Here is a 17088-nt window from a genome sequence, read left to right on the forward strand (position 1 = left end):
TTTTTCACTATTTGACTTATACAGAGCCAAGAGTTGTCAAGACTGAGGGTTGTAATAAGTCCCAGGCTGACAATCCACATATAGTTTTCAAGTGAGCACAGAACTGTGGCACACTCTGAGGAAAATCTGTAGTGACAACATAGGAAAAGATGACAGACTACTACTTGGGACTGCCTAGGGAGGAAAACATTTAAAGGGAGGAAAATACAAGAGATTGTCCACAAAAGATCCAATTTCATCAGAGGGAAAATTAGCAGATTCATAAGTATACATACTGCTTGCATAAAATTTCATTCCAACTGGCATATACGTGAAATGCCATTTGCTCAACTGGTAGGAGTTTGTCTTCAGGCTAGAAGAATATGAGCATTGTATAACACAGACAAATTACAAGACAGTATTGACAGGAATTGAGTTAAAAGAGCTTGTAGTGTTTTCTGAACACTGTGAATGACACTGTTAATGTTCTGGCCAGTAGTTCTTCTTTCAAAGCACAATAAAGCTAGCAGTGAGAGGTCTAAACAGCAATATTTACACAAGATAAATGAATATGTCTGCAATTACTTGTTATCTGTTGTTGAGAGCATAATAGCTATTGCATTTTCTAAGAAAGGCAAAAACATTAATATTTGCAATGGCTTACACAATGCTGGAGGTGTTTGTAATTCCTTACAAGATAAAAATCCCAACAATTATTAATCCCCAGTCCTGAATACAAGTGCTGTTACTCAAACCAGATGTCTCACCTTTTCAGCCATTCCTTCAGAACAATTTGCAAAGTTTCCCATTAAGAACGTCTGTTGCTAAAATCCCAGGTTTTTAAGATAAAGTAGTCTTAACACAGTAGTCTTGGTTCAAAATATTAATGATTTGCCTTAACTATTAAAGAACTGATCCCTGGAATAACAACTGTGCGTAAAGTGACTTTGCAAGAGTAGATGCCCAAACACAAAACAGTAGCTCCAAACCAAGCATCATTGCCCTTCAAAAGCAGTAATGGCAGTGGCATGAGAGGAAAGGAACAGTGTACTTACGGTCAAGAGCTGTGGTGGCCATCAGGTATGTAAAGGGAGAGACACCGACTGCCTCGATCCTCCCAGAGTGGAAGGTACACACACGCTCTGGGTCGTGGGTCTGCAGTTAAAAACAGAAGAGAAATTCTGCTGCATTTCATACTTGTGCTCTCCACTTTGGGTTTATGCTGCCTGGGAAATAATTTCATCGCCCAAGGAATTACAGACTTTGCTATAATTTTTTTACATGTGTTTGTATAGTATGGGTCTTTTATTTACCATAAAATTCTTGGAACATATTTTGCTTTTCACATAAAAATTTTATTCCCTAGAAGGGATTGTTCCTACTTACTCTATTTTGTTCCAGAGCAAAAATTAAATGCCCCCATTTTCACCTCTGTCATCTATTTCTCCATCAAAAACATCTTCAGCAGTAACATTAGTTACTTCAGGTGTGTTTCATCTTCTCATTTTTTTTTCTATCTCTTTCTGTCATTTAAAGACTACAGTAAGGATTGGTTCAAACATCTATCTGGTAACAACACTCCTTGAACTAATTTCCTGCATCCATGCAACTTTCATTACCAGTTTATCAGAATCAAACTCCTTTAAAGTAATTTGAATTTGGCAGCTGAAATTTCAGAAATCAAAAATCAAATTCCTCTTTATCATCCTGCACAATCATTACAATCAATTACATTTGAAAATTTTTATGAAATAAAACATCTGTTTGTCCTGGGGTGACGTTCTGGAGCTTGTATCCCCAATTGTGTGTTTTCTTTATGCCTGGTACTATGTTCTGTGCTTTCAGGACTGACTCTGAAAGTGAAGGTTTGTTTTGGCTGGTTATCAGCCGGCTCACCTCCCCCATGGTCTGTGCTTAGGGGAGGCTAGGCTTACTGGCTTGCTGCTTGCTTGCTTGCTGCTTGCTTGCTTTTGCTTATTAGCTAGTCTAGCTAGGCAGCCCAATTTCTTTCCCTGGACTGTTTTTTTTACCTTTCTTTCTTTCTTGAACACCATCTGAACCTGTTCCAGACCGGGACCTGGGAGATACTAAGGAACTGGAGTCTGCATTTTGAGATCTGCAGCAGTCATCCCCAGCGCCAGAGACCGATAACTGGCTGACCACTCGCAGGAGAGACTTTCTGAGTTTGTCATCCTCTCCGAGCAGTGAAAGAGGTATTTTTTTTTGTCATCTGGGGCTGTTCAATTTTTTTTTCTTGTGTTGGGGAGTGTTTTGTTTGCTAAATAAACAGGTTTTTTCCACATTTCTCTGAGGAAATTCTTCCCAAACCCGGTGGTGGGGGGAGGAATTGTGGGGGTTTATTTTCTGGAGGTTTTTCTCAAATTTGCCCTAAACCAGGACACTGTTTCAATGCTAGTTTTCTAGTGTGAAACTTCATAAAACAAAAACTTAATTCCTGATGTAACCAGTATAGTTATGGGATGTAATAGGATATGGTTCCTACTGCAAATGAACTGAAGAAATCAGAAGAAAGAAAAAACAAAATTACCATATTTGAAAAAGTCAAATCCAGCTTCCATATTGTTCCACTCGTATCCTGAAGAAGAAAAAGCATTAATTGAATATTTACAGAAAATAAAACTGCACATGGTGACTTCTTAAAAACTCCTTAATGATTATTATTGTGAAACAGAAATGACTAAATGCAATGATGTTGGTCTTATGAACCCCATCCATCTCTTTTAGGTAATAGAACTTGGACAATACCCTCTGGCATTCTCCTGTTCTTCTTCCACAGTCTCACACATTACTGTACACTAGAAACACAGCACAGCATAACATAGCAATTCAGTTGGAAAGATCCTGCAAGGATCATCTCATCCAATTGCCTGATCACTTCAGGCCTGACCAAAAGTTTAAGTTTAGTATTAAGGACCTCTATTATGTGCCTCTTAAACCTTCACAGGCTTGGAACATAAACCACCTTTCTAGGAAGCCTGTTTCAGTGTTAAAAAAAATAAATCTGGAAGTAGGCAGGGAGGGAGGGAGGGAGGTAGATACGAAGATGATTTTCTATATATCCAGAAGAAGACTGAATTCTATCAAAAAGAAATTTGTAATGATTTGTAATGGACTCCTGCTGTTATTTACCATCACCTCCTTCATTCTGTGTTTCTCCGCAGGGATGCATGTACCTGAGCGTGTCTTACCTGAGCATACCAAAAGGGCTGTTCATGGTCAAGAATTTTTGTCATGAAATTCAGGCTGACATTCTTGCCAAGCCGAAGTTCATTCATAGGCTCCATCTCCACTAACCCTGTGTCATCCACAGGATCAGCAGTATCTATTACCTCGAAGTTCCACATCTTCATTGCATTGGAAGTATTAAAAAAAAAAAGCACCTTTTTAATAAGACCAGGTTGTTTTCATACACAATAAATACGGAAAATAATAATTTTAAGAAAGCAAAATCACTGCTTGAACATAAACTAGAGCAATGACAGGAATAGAACTATACATGGCAGCTTTAGAATAAATGGTATCTGTGGGCACTCAGCATGGCTCATACTGAGGCAGAACAAAATAATGGGAAGTCTAACTGTTCCATGCTCTTCTCTGAGGGTAACGACAACCTATCAGTTAGTACTCTTATAGTAAAGTGAATTTTCTTAAGGGGATAACACCAACCTATAAAACAAAATAACAACAGTGTTTGAAACTCTCCACTGCCTATAGGTCAGTTTCCCATTGATTATCTGGCTCATTTTACACATCAGCAGAAGACACATCATGTCCTCTCTTAAAGAGCAAGGAAATAAGATTGCAAAATTCTTGATCATTGACAGGTGAGATCAGAAAGTGGTATTATGCATAAGGAAAACATTATGGCCTTAATTTATTTGTTAACTTCAAGATGCTTTTTCTTTCCCTATTTCAGGATATATATCTCTGAGATGCTAGTTAATTTCTGTGATATTTTAACATTAATAATCTGAGCTTCTAAACACTCAGAAAATTAATTTCAAATATTCCTCTAGTTTATTATTTATCTTTTAGATAACACCACGTGTTAATACGTCTGAAAATCATAAAATGTTAGAATGCAGTCAAGAACAAAGCTATTAGAAAGCCACAGAAGATAATTTTGATTTACTAAAGTAAAAGCTGATTTATTATTACTATTAAACAAGGAAAACTGAGTGCCACGCTATCCAATTGAAACATGTACACTGTGGAGATGTGCTATAATTTTCAGAAAGAAGCTGCACTCCAAAATTTCCTCCAAAAACCTGGTAAAGGAAATACATGACATTTACCTCCTGACCCTATATTTGCACACCTAAAGGCACAGCAAAAGAAACACTCACCCGAATGACACCATCTAGTCCAACAGAGTAAAGTTCTCCTTCATCAAAAATTAATTGGCTGACAGGACCCTTGTGGCATGGCTTGCGTCCAACCTGACAGAGCTCTACTTTAATGAGGCCACCTTCCCAAAGAAGCAAATTGCCCCACTCAGTTCCTGAGACAACCTTCAATGCAAATGAAGATAAATATATAAGCACGTGCAGGAACCTTGTGCAGAAATCCAGGCAAGAAACCAGTTAATATTTGTGGCTTCCTTCCATGAAAGCATTAAATCAATGGCAAAGTATAGACATTTGCAAGAGAAAATGTAAAGGGTGAGGAGGTTTAACTTTTTAGCAATTTGTATGCACTGAAATGGTCGAAGATTAGGACCAACAGTCTCTTTGTATTTCTGTACACTGTTTTCACACTAGAAGACACCCAGCTCTAAGCCAACACAGATCTTTCTCTGTGAATTACCACACTAACTATTTTCCAATTATTACAAAGCAAAACATGGTTTGGGCAAATTGATGTCAATATTTTCTTCTCAGAACAGTGCAATACGGGCCTCATTTTTAAAAACCTTTTTAAGCAAACAGTAACTCTCTAACTTAAAAAGCAGACTTTATTTAAAGCCTAAAAGGGTACATAATATTTCTTCTTTTTTATTCTTACTTACCTTCCCATCGGGCAGCTCCACAAAACTTAAAATGTCAGATACTGCTGTTTTTCCAAACCTGCCCAAAGCTCCTTGTAACTTGAGACCAGTTAATGTGAGAGCCACCTTCCAGAACCTGAGTACAGAAAAGCACACCGCTTTCTGATACAAGATTTCCTAAACACCGTTCAGTCCCTCTCAGACTTTGCAATACTCTTACCAGCCATGCACTGCCATGAGACAAGGGCTGCTCATGGAGTACTCTTTTTTGCAGGAGAACTTGGAGTTTTTTCTTTTGAAAATAACATAAAGCTTTACAACTACACATACTACTCCTATGAAAAAGCTAGGAAAAGGATTTGGAATATGCAGAATGAAGATTAAACTACTATTTAAAATTAAGAAGTGTAAAATCCACAGCTACATCTTTCCAGCTACAACCCATACACATAGGGATACCTATTTCATTCTTGCTGTGGAGTGTATGATGCTCAGTTTTGTAAATCCAAGGGACTGATGTCTTTGATGAATGTCATCCAAGTCCTCTTGTGGAATTAAACTATATTATAAAATCTCACTGAGCCAAAGGTTTTATCCTAAATTAAGATAACTATTGGAAATTGTAATTTGAGTCCACATTTGGGTGAAAGGTCACATTTATCATGCAATAAAAGCTATGTCAGAGTTTATTTGCAGTATTTTAGCCCAAAAGAAAGTTTATAAGAGATTTTTTTGTCAGATTTCCATAAATAATGCATTTAAACCACATTTGTTCTGTGACTAAATAAATCATTTGCTATTTCAGACTACCTTGCAACAAAACTATAAAGCAAATCTCAGATTTTTATCTGATTTTTCCATTAAAATTCAAAGAAACTCTAGATGCATTCTAATTTTAAAGATACCATTTTTATTACAACAGAATCCCACTCATAGCATAAGTCTCTGTTGTGTGAACATTTGAGTACTGGATAAAAACAGAACACAAATCTTTTGTTTGATCCTTTTTGATAAAAGAACCCATGAACATAGCAGGGAAGGGAATGGATGGAGACATCTTTCATAGGCTTTTGGTGCAATCAGAGGGTTTCTGATCCATGACTTGGCAACCAGCTCTAATGGCTGTCCATGAGCACAAGAAATCAAAGGCAGAAAACCCAGAATGCATATATCCTACATTACCAGCTAGAAGACATGTATATATAAGTATTTTTCATTATTTCTTCCCAGCCCTTGTTGAAATTACAAGACTGGAGCCAGAGGTACTGACATTTAACATGAAGCATCATCCTATTTGGACAGCAAACATATTGAAAGATTTGTTTGACTGGCTGAAGGATTTTCAATTCCCCCTTTTTGTAAGTGTAAGGGCCAGATAAAATAGAATTCCTCATTGGTACATTTTTGCTAATGATACATTCTTGTTAGTCATCTCCTATGTATTATGACTGCAGAGGTATTAATCCTAATCAGCAAACCTACTTGATGTGTCCTGATCCACCTGTAGTTAGATGCTCTTCATTCTCAGCAGAAAACATGACCTTGTAAACATCCTGTGCAAAAGCTTTTGACCTCAGCAGAGTGTCTTCTTGTTTCCAGTCCCAGATAGTCAACATGTAGTCAGGGCTGCTTCCAACACTGGCCAGCAAAGTGCCAGTACGGTTGAAATCACCAAAAACATAGGCTACCTCTGTTCCACCTAGAGAAATGTACAAGCCCCAATACACATACACAGGAAAGAGGTAGAAACAACACAAAAATGTATTCAAGAGGAGCTCAACTTTCACTGAAATTACTTTTCTTTCAGTAAGTAATGGCTTTAGGTTGGCTATCTCAATTAAATAATGCAATAATGAAAAAGCTTGAAACCAGTGTTTTCTATCAAAAAAATCTATTTCCTTCTAAACTAAAAATGATCCACTACTCCATCTGCTGGGATTTTTAAACACTAGTCCATCTGTATAAAATGAAAATATAACTTTTTACACTACCTTTCAGTATTCTGTAGGGCCTCACCGAAGGATATGAGTAGATGACAATGTTTGGCTTCTTTCCTTTTTCTCCTACTGCAAAGTACTCCTTACTAGGGTGTGCCTTGAAAAAGCAGAAGTCCTGTTGCATGCTGTAATAACACCTTTGTCTTTATCCTGCTAAGTATTGAGTTATTGTATTCACTCACTCATTAGTCAAAACATACTGCCATAAATACTAGATTGCATTTTCCTGTGTGTTTATTCTGAACAACTGCTAACCTATTGCTCAGTATCAGAATGAAGCCACTAAGCACACAAAATGCTGTATCACACATATATTGTGGCATTGGTAAAACAATCTGCTTTGTGATGCATCCTTTTACTATTCCTACCTAACTCAACCCACTAGTTGATCTCTCCATAGCAGCATTTGTGTCAGCAGCCATCTACTTCAGCAGACAGCTGGAGAAAAGCCATCCTGAATTACACTACTCTGAAGGTGTAAAAATGTACACTGATTCCCCAGAAAAGGCTGCTAATGATGAAGTAGGACAGTCTGAGGCTGGTAGTCTGAAAGCCTTACTAATGTGCAATAAAATTACGAGACGGCAGAGCTTTCACAGGGTAAGGTGCTTCAAATTCAGAGACAGAACTTGAGACTTCAAGCTCTTGATAATTTTATTAGAGTGAAACCAGATACTTTTTCTCTTCATTTGTGTGGGAGCTTGATTTTCTAAATTTTAATTGCAAGTAAGACTCTATATTAGTATCAGTTATGATTAGGACAGATGAAGTGTTGAAAAAAAAAATAAAAGAATTGCTATGAGCCAAAAGATTTAAATAAGAATGCAAAAGTGCTAAAAATTAATCCCAGCTGGACTTGTCAGTCCTTTTAGGTGTTTGAGCCTGGGACTAAGGTGTGCAGATACTTGTCCTCCACCAATTATATTGATGAGATGAGAAGCCAATCCTGCATGGTCCACACATTCCTTTAATCCATACCACACTTTCTTATGTATATGCATGTGCAACTGTAGAAATCTCCCATATCTGAAAACTACAGCCAAGCAAACATTTTTTTTCCTAGAAAGCAACTGAAGTTCTTAAACAATAAACAAAAGCCATACTGTGATAAAGCCAATTCCACCACCACAGCTGCTTCGGACGTACGTCTGATTCTTAGTTCTCAGGTTCTGGAGCATCACCTGGTTGCCTGCTATATACCCCACAGTATGTGTATCCATCATCATCAAGTTTACAGGTCTGGTACAGTCATATCCAAAAGAATGTCTGGGAACAGTCCAATAAGGAAAAGATTAGATACTGGCTTTCTAGACAGTTTACTAAGTGGATAGAAATGCTTAAACTGAAACAGAAATGAGAATACTGAAACTAGTGACTAAGCCGATAGCAGGAGATAATTTTTCTCAGTATACAGTGAAAGTAAAATATATCTGAACTCTATAACTGAAAGGAAGGCAAAGTAAAGGCCTTCTAAAGTTCATATTCCATCTTTTCATTTCCACTATGGGTATGCCTCTTGCTTCTACTGGATCATTTGGAGCTGCAAGAAATTAATATTCTATCTGTGTTCTATTTTCAAATGAAATGCAAATGATGTGCATCAGATTACCAGGAACTGTTCTACAGACAAGAGATCAAACCAAGGAAATTTTCAAGCTCACTTCTTAATTGTTTACAGGCACATATAAAAAAGGGGAAATCCAGTCTTCAATAGCAACTGAACTGTGTCTGCAGAGAAAACCACCAGCATATATGAAAGTCACATATCATATCCTACCCTATTTAACCATACCTACCAAAGAGTTTATCATGGCTCTTTACTGATGGGCACCACTTCTTTAATTCTACCTGTTTAAATCTTCCGAGCACCAGAATACAAATCTACCTTGTTACTTTCCCACTTCTCCCTTACAAGTTACACAGGAGCTCTTCCACCCTCCTCCCAGCTTCTTGGGGAACACCAGTGTGGCTACAGAGAAAGGGAGAGCTTTGCAAGGCATATTCTTATGCCAGTATTCTGCCTGGTCACATTAGCTTTTCTATGATCTAGTTCTAGAGGAGTACTTATGATAGTACTTATGCCCAGTAAGAAATCTTTATGAGGTCAAGAGAACACTTAAAATTAAATTCACCCAGAACCATACTGGCCAGGACTTTTATCTGTGTCTCAACCCATTCCACTAATGCCACATAGGCTACTCCAAATATGACCAATACAATTTTGAGAGCATATATTAAATTTCATCAGGTTTGAATTTGCACAAGCTCAACAGAAAGGATACCTAAAAACAAGAAGGTCAGTGGGTATCTCAAAGTCGTCAGTGGAATATGGTCCTGAATATACATCTTCATACGTATAGAAGAAGGTTTCCGGGATTTTCTTTTTTACCTCCTCAGGCCATTTTTGTGATTCTGAGAATTCTTCACTATTATCTTCTTCGTCCAAATTGCCTTCTGCACCTTAGAAGTGGTAACATAACAGAAATTTATATTCACTATATGTTTTGGGTTACTTGCTGATACGTGCACCTAACCATAAAAGGGAAGGAGCCACAATTCTTTGCCCCCTTTGACAGAGCAATCAATACTTCATTGCTCAAAACAAGGGTCCCATGGCTTAGTAACTACTTGTCCTGGAACAGTCTGCAACAAATAGTCCCACAGGCTTTTAAAACTTCACTGTAAATATTCAAAACTGAAGAATTTAAACAGGAAAAATTTTGAAACCATTTTAAAAATACTGGTTTTAAAACTTTAAGACAAACTTACCAAAGCAGTTCAGTTGAGGTTTGCTTGATATTTAGGTCTCCACTTTAGAAACCAAACAAATTTTAAAGTATACCTTTTCAGTAGCTATTGAATGTACATTGTTACACGAAACAATTATTAAAACCACATATAATGGACCACCAGAAAACACCACTGTCCTCAAGAAAGCAAACTGTTAATGTGTGACCCAGTGTAGTTCCTCACTGGATTGCAATGCACAATACTGTCACCTTGATTTCCAACTAGTCAAAAGCACCACTAAAAGTAGTTTCCAGTTGTTTATCTCAGGTTAAATTTATTTTATAAGCATTTCATGCTGTTGTAACTGCTCTCTCCTAGGCGTGCCATGAGAAACAAGCAAAGGGGTCAGAGAGCAGCCAAGCAAAGAGCTAAGTTAAGCCAACTGAAAGGGAGCAGAAATACTCTTTCACTGAAACTGATTACAATCTGAGGTTGTTATGCTGTTCCTAATAATAACAGTAAAACGAATGAAAACTAGAAAGTACTGGGGGTTTTAATTTTGTGCCAACATCTCCTCAGTGGACACCAGTTCTCAGCAGTGCTCTCAATGTCTGATTCCACTTGCTCCCCTTCTTCCTCTTGTTCCTCTGCAGTTGGTGATTCCTTGGAAACACTAGTTTTATTTTCTTTTGTAAACTATAATTGGGATCACCCTCTTAGGTATGAATTTCTTTGACTAATTTGCTCAAACACGCCATATTAAATAAATATATATTTCTGTAGTAGTAAAAGAATCTCCTCTGTCCAACAACAGACATCCTGCTGTTTAGCATTAAGTGTAGAGGAGAAGCTTACTTCAAAAATATAGTCATTTAAAACTTAGTGGAAGGAAAGAAACAAACACATCATATAACAGAAAAAAGGTGTAATAGGAATATCAAACAAATGCCAAAAGTAATGCAGCAATGCATAGAAAATTCTTCCAAAGTGGATTTATTATTCATGCTACCCATATCTAGTGTGTTAGATGACATGCAGGACACCTGAAATAGACACTGGACAGGCATGTCAAGATGAAAAATATATTAAAAAGAAAAATACTGGCCTCTGACTGAAAGAGTCCGGTGGAGTTAAAAACCTGGTTTCAGTATTAGCTACAGAGATATGTCTAAGCAGCAAAAATTTTCACGGGAGGGACTTTGAGAGCTAGTGCACAGCAGGAACAGTAGGCACACTGCTTAGTCCAGAACTTATGACCAGAGTAAAAATGAAATTTTGTCACTATGATTTGTGTTAGAGATAGACAAGATACACACTTCTTTAATTAGTGAAAAAAGGAGTCTTTGTTAACCACAGCTTGAATTTATAAGGTTTTTTTAAAGTACTGTGCTTAACTGTAATTGGTTGGTACTAGTTGTTACCTCATTTGATTAGTTAGTTTGTTAGTGGTGGCCATGTGCTTACTATGGTTTCTTTCTTTAGAGGTGTTCTTGTCCTAACAATCCAGGATCATTTTCGCAAGTGCTGTTAACTGCCACAGTTTTAGAATTCCTTACGAGAATATGCAGCTTTACACTGTCATGAGATTCTATTCTCATGGGAAATTATCAGAATAGCTGTTGGTTTAGCTGGAGTAATAAGGCCTAAAACATAGTTTTTAGGTCTTTCTTTTATAAAGTTTTACTTACATGTAACAAAATTTGGCAACATCAAGAGCAGGAAGTGGAAATGAAGTAAGAAAGGGGTGAGTGGTGGAAGAAGCTGGAAGTTCAGTACTGAAATCACAATGTTACAGGGAAATACTCACCACTGGGATCTTCCTGTGCATCTTCTGCTGGTTCCTCTTCCATTGGAAAAGATGGATGTCCTCTCTCTGGGAGTGGTAAAGACAAAACTTCAGTATTGTTGCCTTTATTTGCCATTTAGACCATTTTCATTTCCTCTCAAATGATTTGGGATTCTCAAAGATGCTATTTGTCTTCTGCCTGTACACAAATACGGATAACCCAAAGATATGTCCTACTTCATAGAGTGAATTAATTGGCTCAGGTTTCAGGACTTCAGACTCTGAATAAACCACTACAGCAAGACTTTAATCTAAATACTGTGTAATGTATTTACTGTGTAAGCACATGAGTTAAATGTGTTGAGCTTCTCCTCAATATACTGAGATGAGATCTGCTTTTGAGACAACAAGGCTATTCCTTCACCATTGTGGTGGACTTCACAAAAACAGCTGGAGATGGACATTTTGAGATCATCTAATATCTTGAATGGAAAAGCAAGAGAGATGAATCTTTAAGAAAAAAGGACTTTCTTCAAAACATTCTATAATGAACAACAAATTTTAAAAGTTGACACAATTTAAAAGAAAAGGGAACAGCTTAATAACACCCGCCCCTCACACAGACTGTCTTTTTCAGGGTGCTACAATTTTCACTAGTTACTATTGTCCTCTGAAGTGGAAAAGGTCTATATTCGTCATACAAAAACCAAACACATTGACCATTTTTACAAAAGCCTCAAAAAGAAGGAAAAAAGCACAAGCATTGCTCTTATTCTAATTTTTTCTGCCTCTTGATTTCATATGCGTTCTCCACTTCCAAATGAAACTCCTTAAAATGCACATTGGAGCAACTTTGTATCAATATTACAACATTAAGAAAACTATCCGAAATCAGAAAATTCAGAAGTTGTATATAAAGAAACATGAACACTCAGAATAAGAAATATGGGCAGGATGCAAGAAAATCTCTCTTCACTTGTAATCATGATTTTGATACCACTAAGAAGTCCCTAAAAATGCATTTCCTGTTTCCAGCTTTGGGTCAGAATCCATTTGGAAATAGCATTTTGAGGAATTTCAGGCTTTTCTGAAATTTCAAGAAAGGCAAAGTGCCCTAACATAATGCCACTCAAGGAGGACAAAGAAATATTTCAGATATGTCATTCCTGTTGTTATATAGCCAGACTTCACCCAAAAGTCCTGAGTATCTGACAGAATCTGACTTCCCTGCAAAATTTCACATAAGAATTACAAATGAGCTCTTCCTCCTTAGGAGTGCTGAGAAAAACTTGAAAATAGACAAGCAGAAGGTTTTACATTTAGAAAACAAAGTAAAAGAAAAAAATTGCAATATATCTCAATATATTCAAATGGAATTCATGAGTTTTTAATGGGGTAACACAGCTGATAGCACTGAAGTTGAAGAAGTAGTTATAGAGTATTTGCATAAATAGATAGTGGAGTGTTCAGAGACCTGAATTCCAATTCCAAACCCAGTAAAGACGTGTACAATTTGTATCAGCCATTTCACCTCTGGCTGTCTCAGTTATCTCCTGTGAAAAATTAGATAATAATACTTACCCATCTTAGAGAAGTGTTTTGATATCCACAGAGAAAAGAGCTATAAGATTTCAAATTATTATAACTAATTAGCAATCATTTATCTTCTAAAAATTAAAACTATCATAGTTTCCATTATAAATTAATTCCTATCTGGAAAATGCTTTAGGCTGAAAGAGGATATGAACATTTCCACTTGCATTGATATCTGGATTCTAGTTAAAGAAAGATACTGCAATGTCCACTGCGCACATTTTTGTGGAGGCATTCAAGCACTGTGCCAAAGCAAATTTGAATTTAAGGACTCAAAAGAAGCTCAAGCAGGTAATGTGTCCACTTTGGCTGCAGATTCTGGGTTTCATGAGTTGGCTGATCCAGAAAACTCTTGTGTAGGCTCACCATGACAAAGGCACGCATCTCTCTGCATGATGATTTCGTTTTCTGGAGGGGAGTTGGCAGGTTTTTTTCAACAGATATCCTAAATCAGAAAGATTTAAGCCTTTTGATACCAAAAACTGAGATAGTGACAAGTAAAATTGGTGTGACAAGTCTAGTGAAAAAAAGAAACAAGTCAGCAATCATAATTTTTTTGCCAATGCCTGACCAGGGCAGTGTATTTTCCTCCTGGTCCTAGTAAATCAAGACACTGACTTGAAGTACTGTACCAGATCCACATCAGTTTCATCATTTCCAACAACTCAGGAACTCCATTCCAAGTCAGGACTGAATTCAGGTTATCCTTGTGGACAGTGCTACAAGCTGAGAATTTCAGCAAAGATCCATTTTCTTTCAAACTGCCTTTTTATGAGTTATGTTCTCAAAAGCCACAGACTGGAGAAATCTGTTCATTCAGGTATATTACCCCAGTTACTTCAAAACTAAATTTTTTTTGTCAATTTTGCTGCCACACAGAATCTTTATATTTGGAAGCTTCTCAAAAATTCCCAGTCAATTTGGACATTAAGTGATTTCTTGTCACAGACAATTGTCTCATTTATTCAAAATGTAGCATAATTAAATCAAATGGGTGTTTATTTCTTAAAACATAAACAAATTCAGTGAGATGACACCACTTTCTTTCTATTTTGTCATTCTACACTTTTCTTCTTTCCAGAAAAAAAGATGCTTAAATGTGTAAGCCTCATAAATGCAGTTCTTGCCTTCATAAACCCTGTGAATACACTTCAACTCCATAAAGTACACTAAATTAAATAATTATCAAAATGCTGCCTACAGTTTTACTTTAGAAAACAGAACATCTAACAGTTATTTTAAGCTGTCTCTGCCCCACCATTAACTGTTTAAGAGTGCTTAAATGACATCACCTATCAGATTTTATATCCACAGAAGAGAGCTCATCAGTTCTGAACACTAAATCAGTTTATGTAGAAATAGGGAACTATTACTGCAGAATAAAAGTGCAGTGCTATAAATACCAGCAACAAGCAAGAGATTAAAAAATTATCTCTACATTGTACTACTTCTGTAGGATTTTATTTTTTTGGTTCATTCCAAAATGCATTAAGGTTTGGAAAGTTTGTTTTAAAAAACTTCACCCACTGGTGGGCTTTGTGGGGAAAAAAAAAAAAAAAAGACACTTGGCCTTTCTTTCAGGAGATATTGTTATTCCTTTAGTTGTTTACATTCCACATGAAGGTACTCAGTTTGTCCCAGGACTTCCAATCCTGACTCCTCTTAGCACTGCACTTGCAGGCTGCACTCTCTGTTCTTTCTGACCTGGGGGTAGCACTGGTCTAAAACATAGCTGCAGCATTTGGGTATCATGAGGGGTGTTTTGCCATAAGGAGCTCCATACTGATCATCTCTTCCAGGGTGAGGCATCTTCTTCAAGTCTAGCTCTGCTTTGGATATGTCAGGTTTCTTCTCATCTGCCAAGTTTTGTTTCTTTAACTCACTTTCGAGCACAGTCTCTCCTCAGCACTTTTTTCTGAATCTTTCATTTATTTGTGAAAAACAGCAGACCATCGAACATCTCTCTCAGTACTCCTTTTTGCCTTCAGACCACATCAGAGTACATCAGCAATTTACTGGGACACTGATGAGTGCAAAGTGGGCAAACAGAAGAGTCTTGTAAAGCTTCCTTTCATTTAAAAAAAAATTGAAGTCTTACAGCGTTTATATACAGAAAAAAAAAAAAATCCAAGCGTAAATCAGGCATAGAAACCAGTGCTGTCTGTATATAATTATCCATCAGCACTAGAAAATTAGTAATAAAAGTCAGTTTAGGCAATCAACCCACGATCCCAAGGAAAAAGAAAAAGTACTAGAGAATATGGCTGCTCTTACAACAGCTAGAGAACTTGAGAGCAAGGAGAATAACAGAAGATATCAATTCTCACAGCAGTTAAGTATATAAATTATTTACTACTCAGAGACCAAAACAGCAAGGATAAAGCTACAAAGCAGGACCTAGACACATTATCTTTATCATAGCTCCATCGTCTCTCTTCTCCCTCATCAGAAAGAGAAAAGACACAGACCTGAGCCTTGCTATTGTTCTCCTCGCTGCTATAATGTTGCACACATGTGAAGTATTTTCCTATTTCATTAGGAGAAATAAATCTAAATCGAATTTACAGTCTTACACCTAAAGTAGCCCTCTGTATGATCCACATATCCTAGCTGTGCCACATGCAAGCAAAAGTTTCAAGTCTATTAAAGCCTGCCCTGTGAATAAAGGTTACTAGGTTTTTGCTAAGCAAAATAAAAGCAGGTGACATCACCAGTTACTTATTAACTTACAGCATAAAGAAAAAAACCATAAAAATGAGTATGAGAGGAGTACCACAAATGCAACAGGCAATAAAATTAACTGCCTCACGCACGGTGAAGAAAACCCATCAAGTCCCAGGTTTCAGATGAAGTACGGGACGGTCCTGCTGCAGGACCTGTTCCTGTTTAGCTGGGATAGCAGAGGGCAGGCAAGGGACACCTGGCGCTCCGCGGGGCGGGCAGGGTGGGAGCCTCAGCGGGGCCCCGGCGGAGCGGGGCTACTGGGAACAACCCACGGCACCCGCAGGCCCGCCGGGGGCGGCTGTGCCCGGAGCGGCCGCGGCCTCCCCACAGCCCCGGTACCTGTGCCCGTAGAGGCTTCCCCACAGCCCCGGTTCCTGTGCCCGTAGAGGCTTCCCCACAGCCCCGGTACCTGTGCCCCGAGCGGCCGCGGCCTCCCCACAGCCCCGGTACCCGAGCCCGCGCCGCCGCCGCGCTCCCGTCTCCAGGTAACCGCGGCGGCGGCGCAGTGCCCGGGAGCGGAGCCAGCGGTCGGGCCCGCGGCGCTACCAGGCGAATCGCAGGGACTTGGTGTTTAACTTTGGATTGTTCGGGTTTTTTCTTTAAAGTAACCTCTGTTTTGGCCACGGTTGCGGTCCTTTCAGAACTCAGCGGGAAAATTAAATTAGCGACAGGTCTGGCCGAGACGGTGTTGAGCTGCGCCAGAGGAGGTTTAGGTTGGACATTAGGAAGAACTTTTTCACAGAGGGATGATTAGATATTGGAATGGGCTGCTCAGGGAGGTGATGGGGTCACCGTCGCCGGAGGTGTTTAAGAAAAGACTGGTCGAGGCACTCAGTGCCCTGGTCCAGTTGATATGGCGGTGTTCGGTCACAGGCTGGACTGGATGTTCTCGGAGGTCTTTTCCAACCGATCCGATTCTGTGATTCCGTGAATTCTCCAGGCGTTCTTCCCGCCCGCAGTCTTTAGCGTGCGCTCACGTGTGCGCCTCGCTTGAGGCGCGCTGCCCCGGGCGGCGCAGCTCGGGTAACTTCCCATACACCTGTGTGCTCAGGATACATTATATATATATATCTAAACCTTTTATATTGATACAATAAATACATGCTTTGGAATACATATTTTTCATTTTACATATATATCTTAAAAGCAGTTCTTGAAGCTGCCGGCTGGTAATTTGCCTGGCGTTCCGGCGGAGGGTGCAGGTAGAGAGGGAGGGGACTGCAGCCGGCGGCAGCGCCCGGCCCAGGACAGGTGCCACGGAAGGGGAGGGA

The 17088-nt window shown here is 38.6% G+C and overlaps 1 protein-coding gene across 2 annotated transcripts in view; it reads right to left on the reverse strand.

Moving 5' to 3' along the window:
* CFAP44 (cilia and flagella associated protein 44) overlaps window positions 1-16352 on the reverse strand; it is a 42272-nt gene extending 25920 nt beyond the window's left edge. For both annotated transcript variants that reach the window (XR_008839883.1, XM_056485297.1), the window contains exons 1-11: window positions 16227-16352; window positions 11522-11587; window positions 9267-9444; window positions 8088-8250; window positions 6979-7081; window positions 6470-6686; window positions 5009-5123; window positions 4347-4511; window positions 3189-3344; window positions 2528-2575; window positions 1035-1134 (exon numbers count right to left, since the gene is read on the reverse strand). Coding sequence is in view for 1 of the 2 variants with exons in the window: in XM_056485297.1 (XP_056341272.1) it covers window positions 1035-1134; window positions 2528-2575; window positions 3189-3344; window positions 4347-4511; window positions 5009-5123; window positions 6470-6686; window positions 6979-7081; window positions 8088-8250; window positions 9267-9444; window positions 11522-11564 (1288 nt within the window). In the remaining variant the exon portion in view is untranslated. The remainder of the gene's footprint in view (window positions 1-1034; window positions 1135-2527; window positions 2576-3188; window positions 3345-4346; window positions 4512-5008; window positions 5124-6469; window positions 6687-6978; window positions 7082-8087; window positions 8251-9266; window positions 9445-11521; window positions 11588-16226) is intronic.
* Between the last annotated feature and the right edge of the window lie 736 nt (window positions 16353-17088).

This window comes from Oenanthe melanoleuca, chromosome 1 (genome assembly GCF_029582105.1).
Source record: "Oenanthe melanoleuca isolate GR-GAL-2019-014 chromosome 1, OMel1.0, whole genome shotgun sequence".
Taxonomy (NCBI): Eukaryota; Metazoa; Chordata; class Aves; order Passeriformes; family Muscicapidae; genus Oenanthe; species Oenanthe melanoleuca.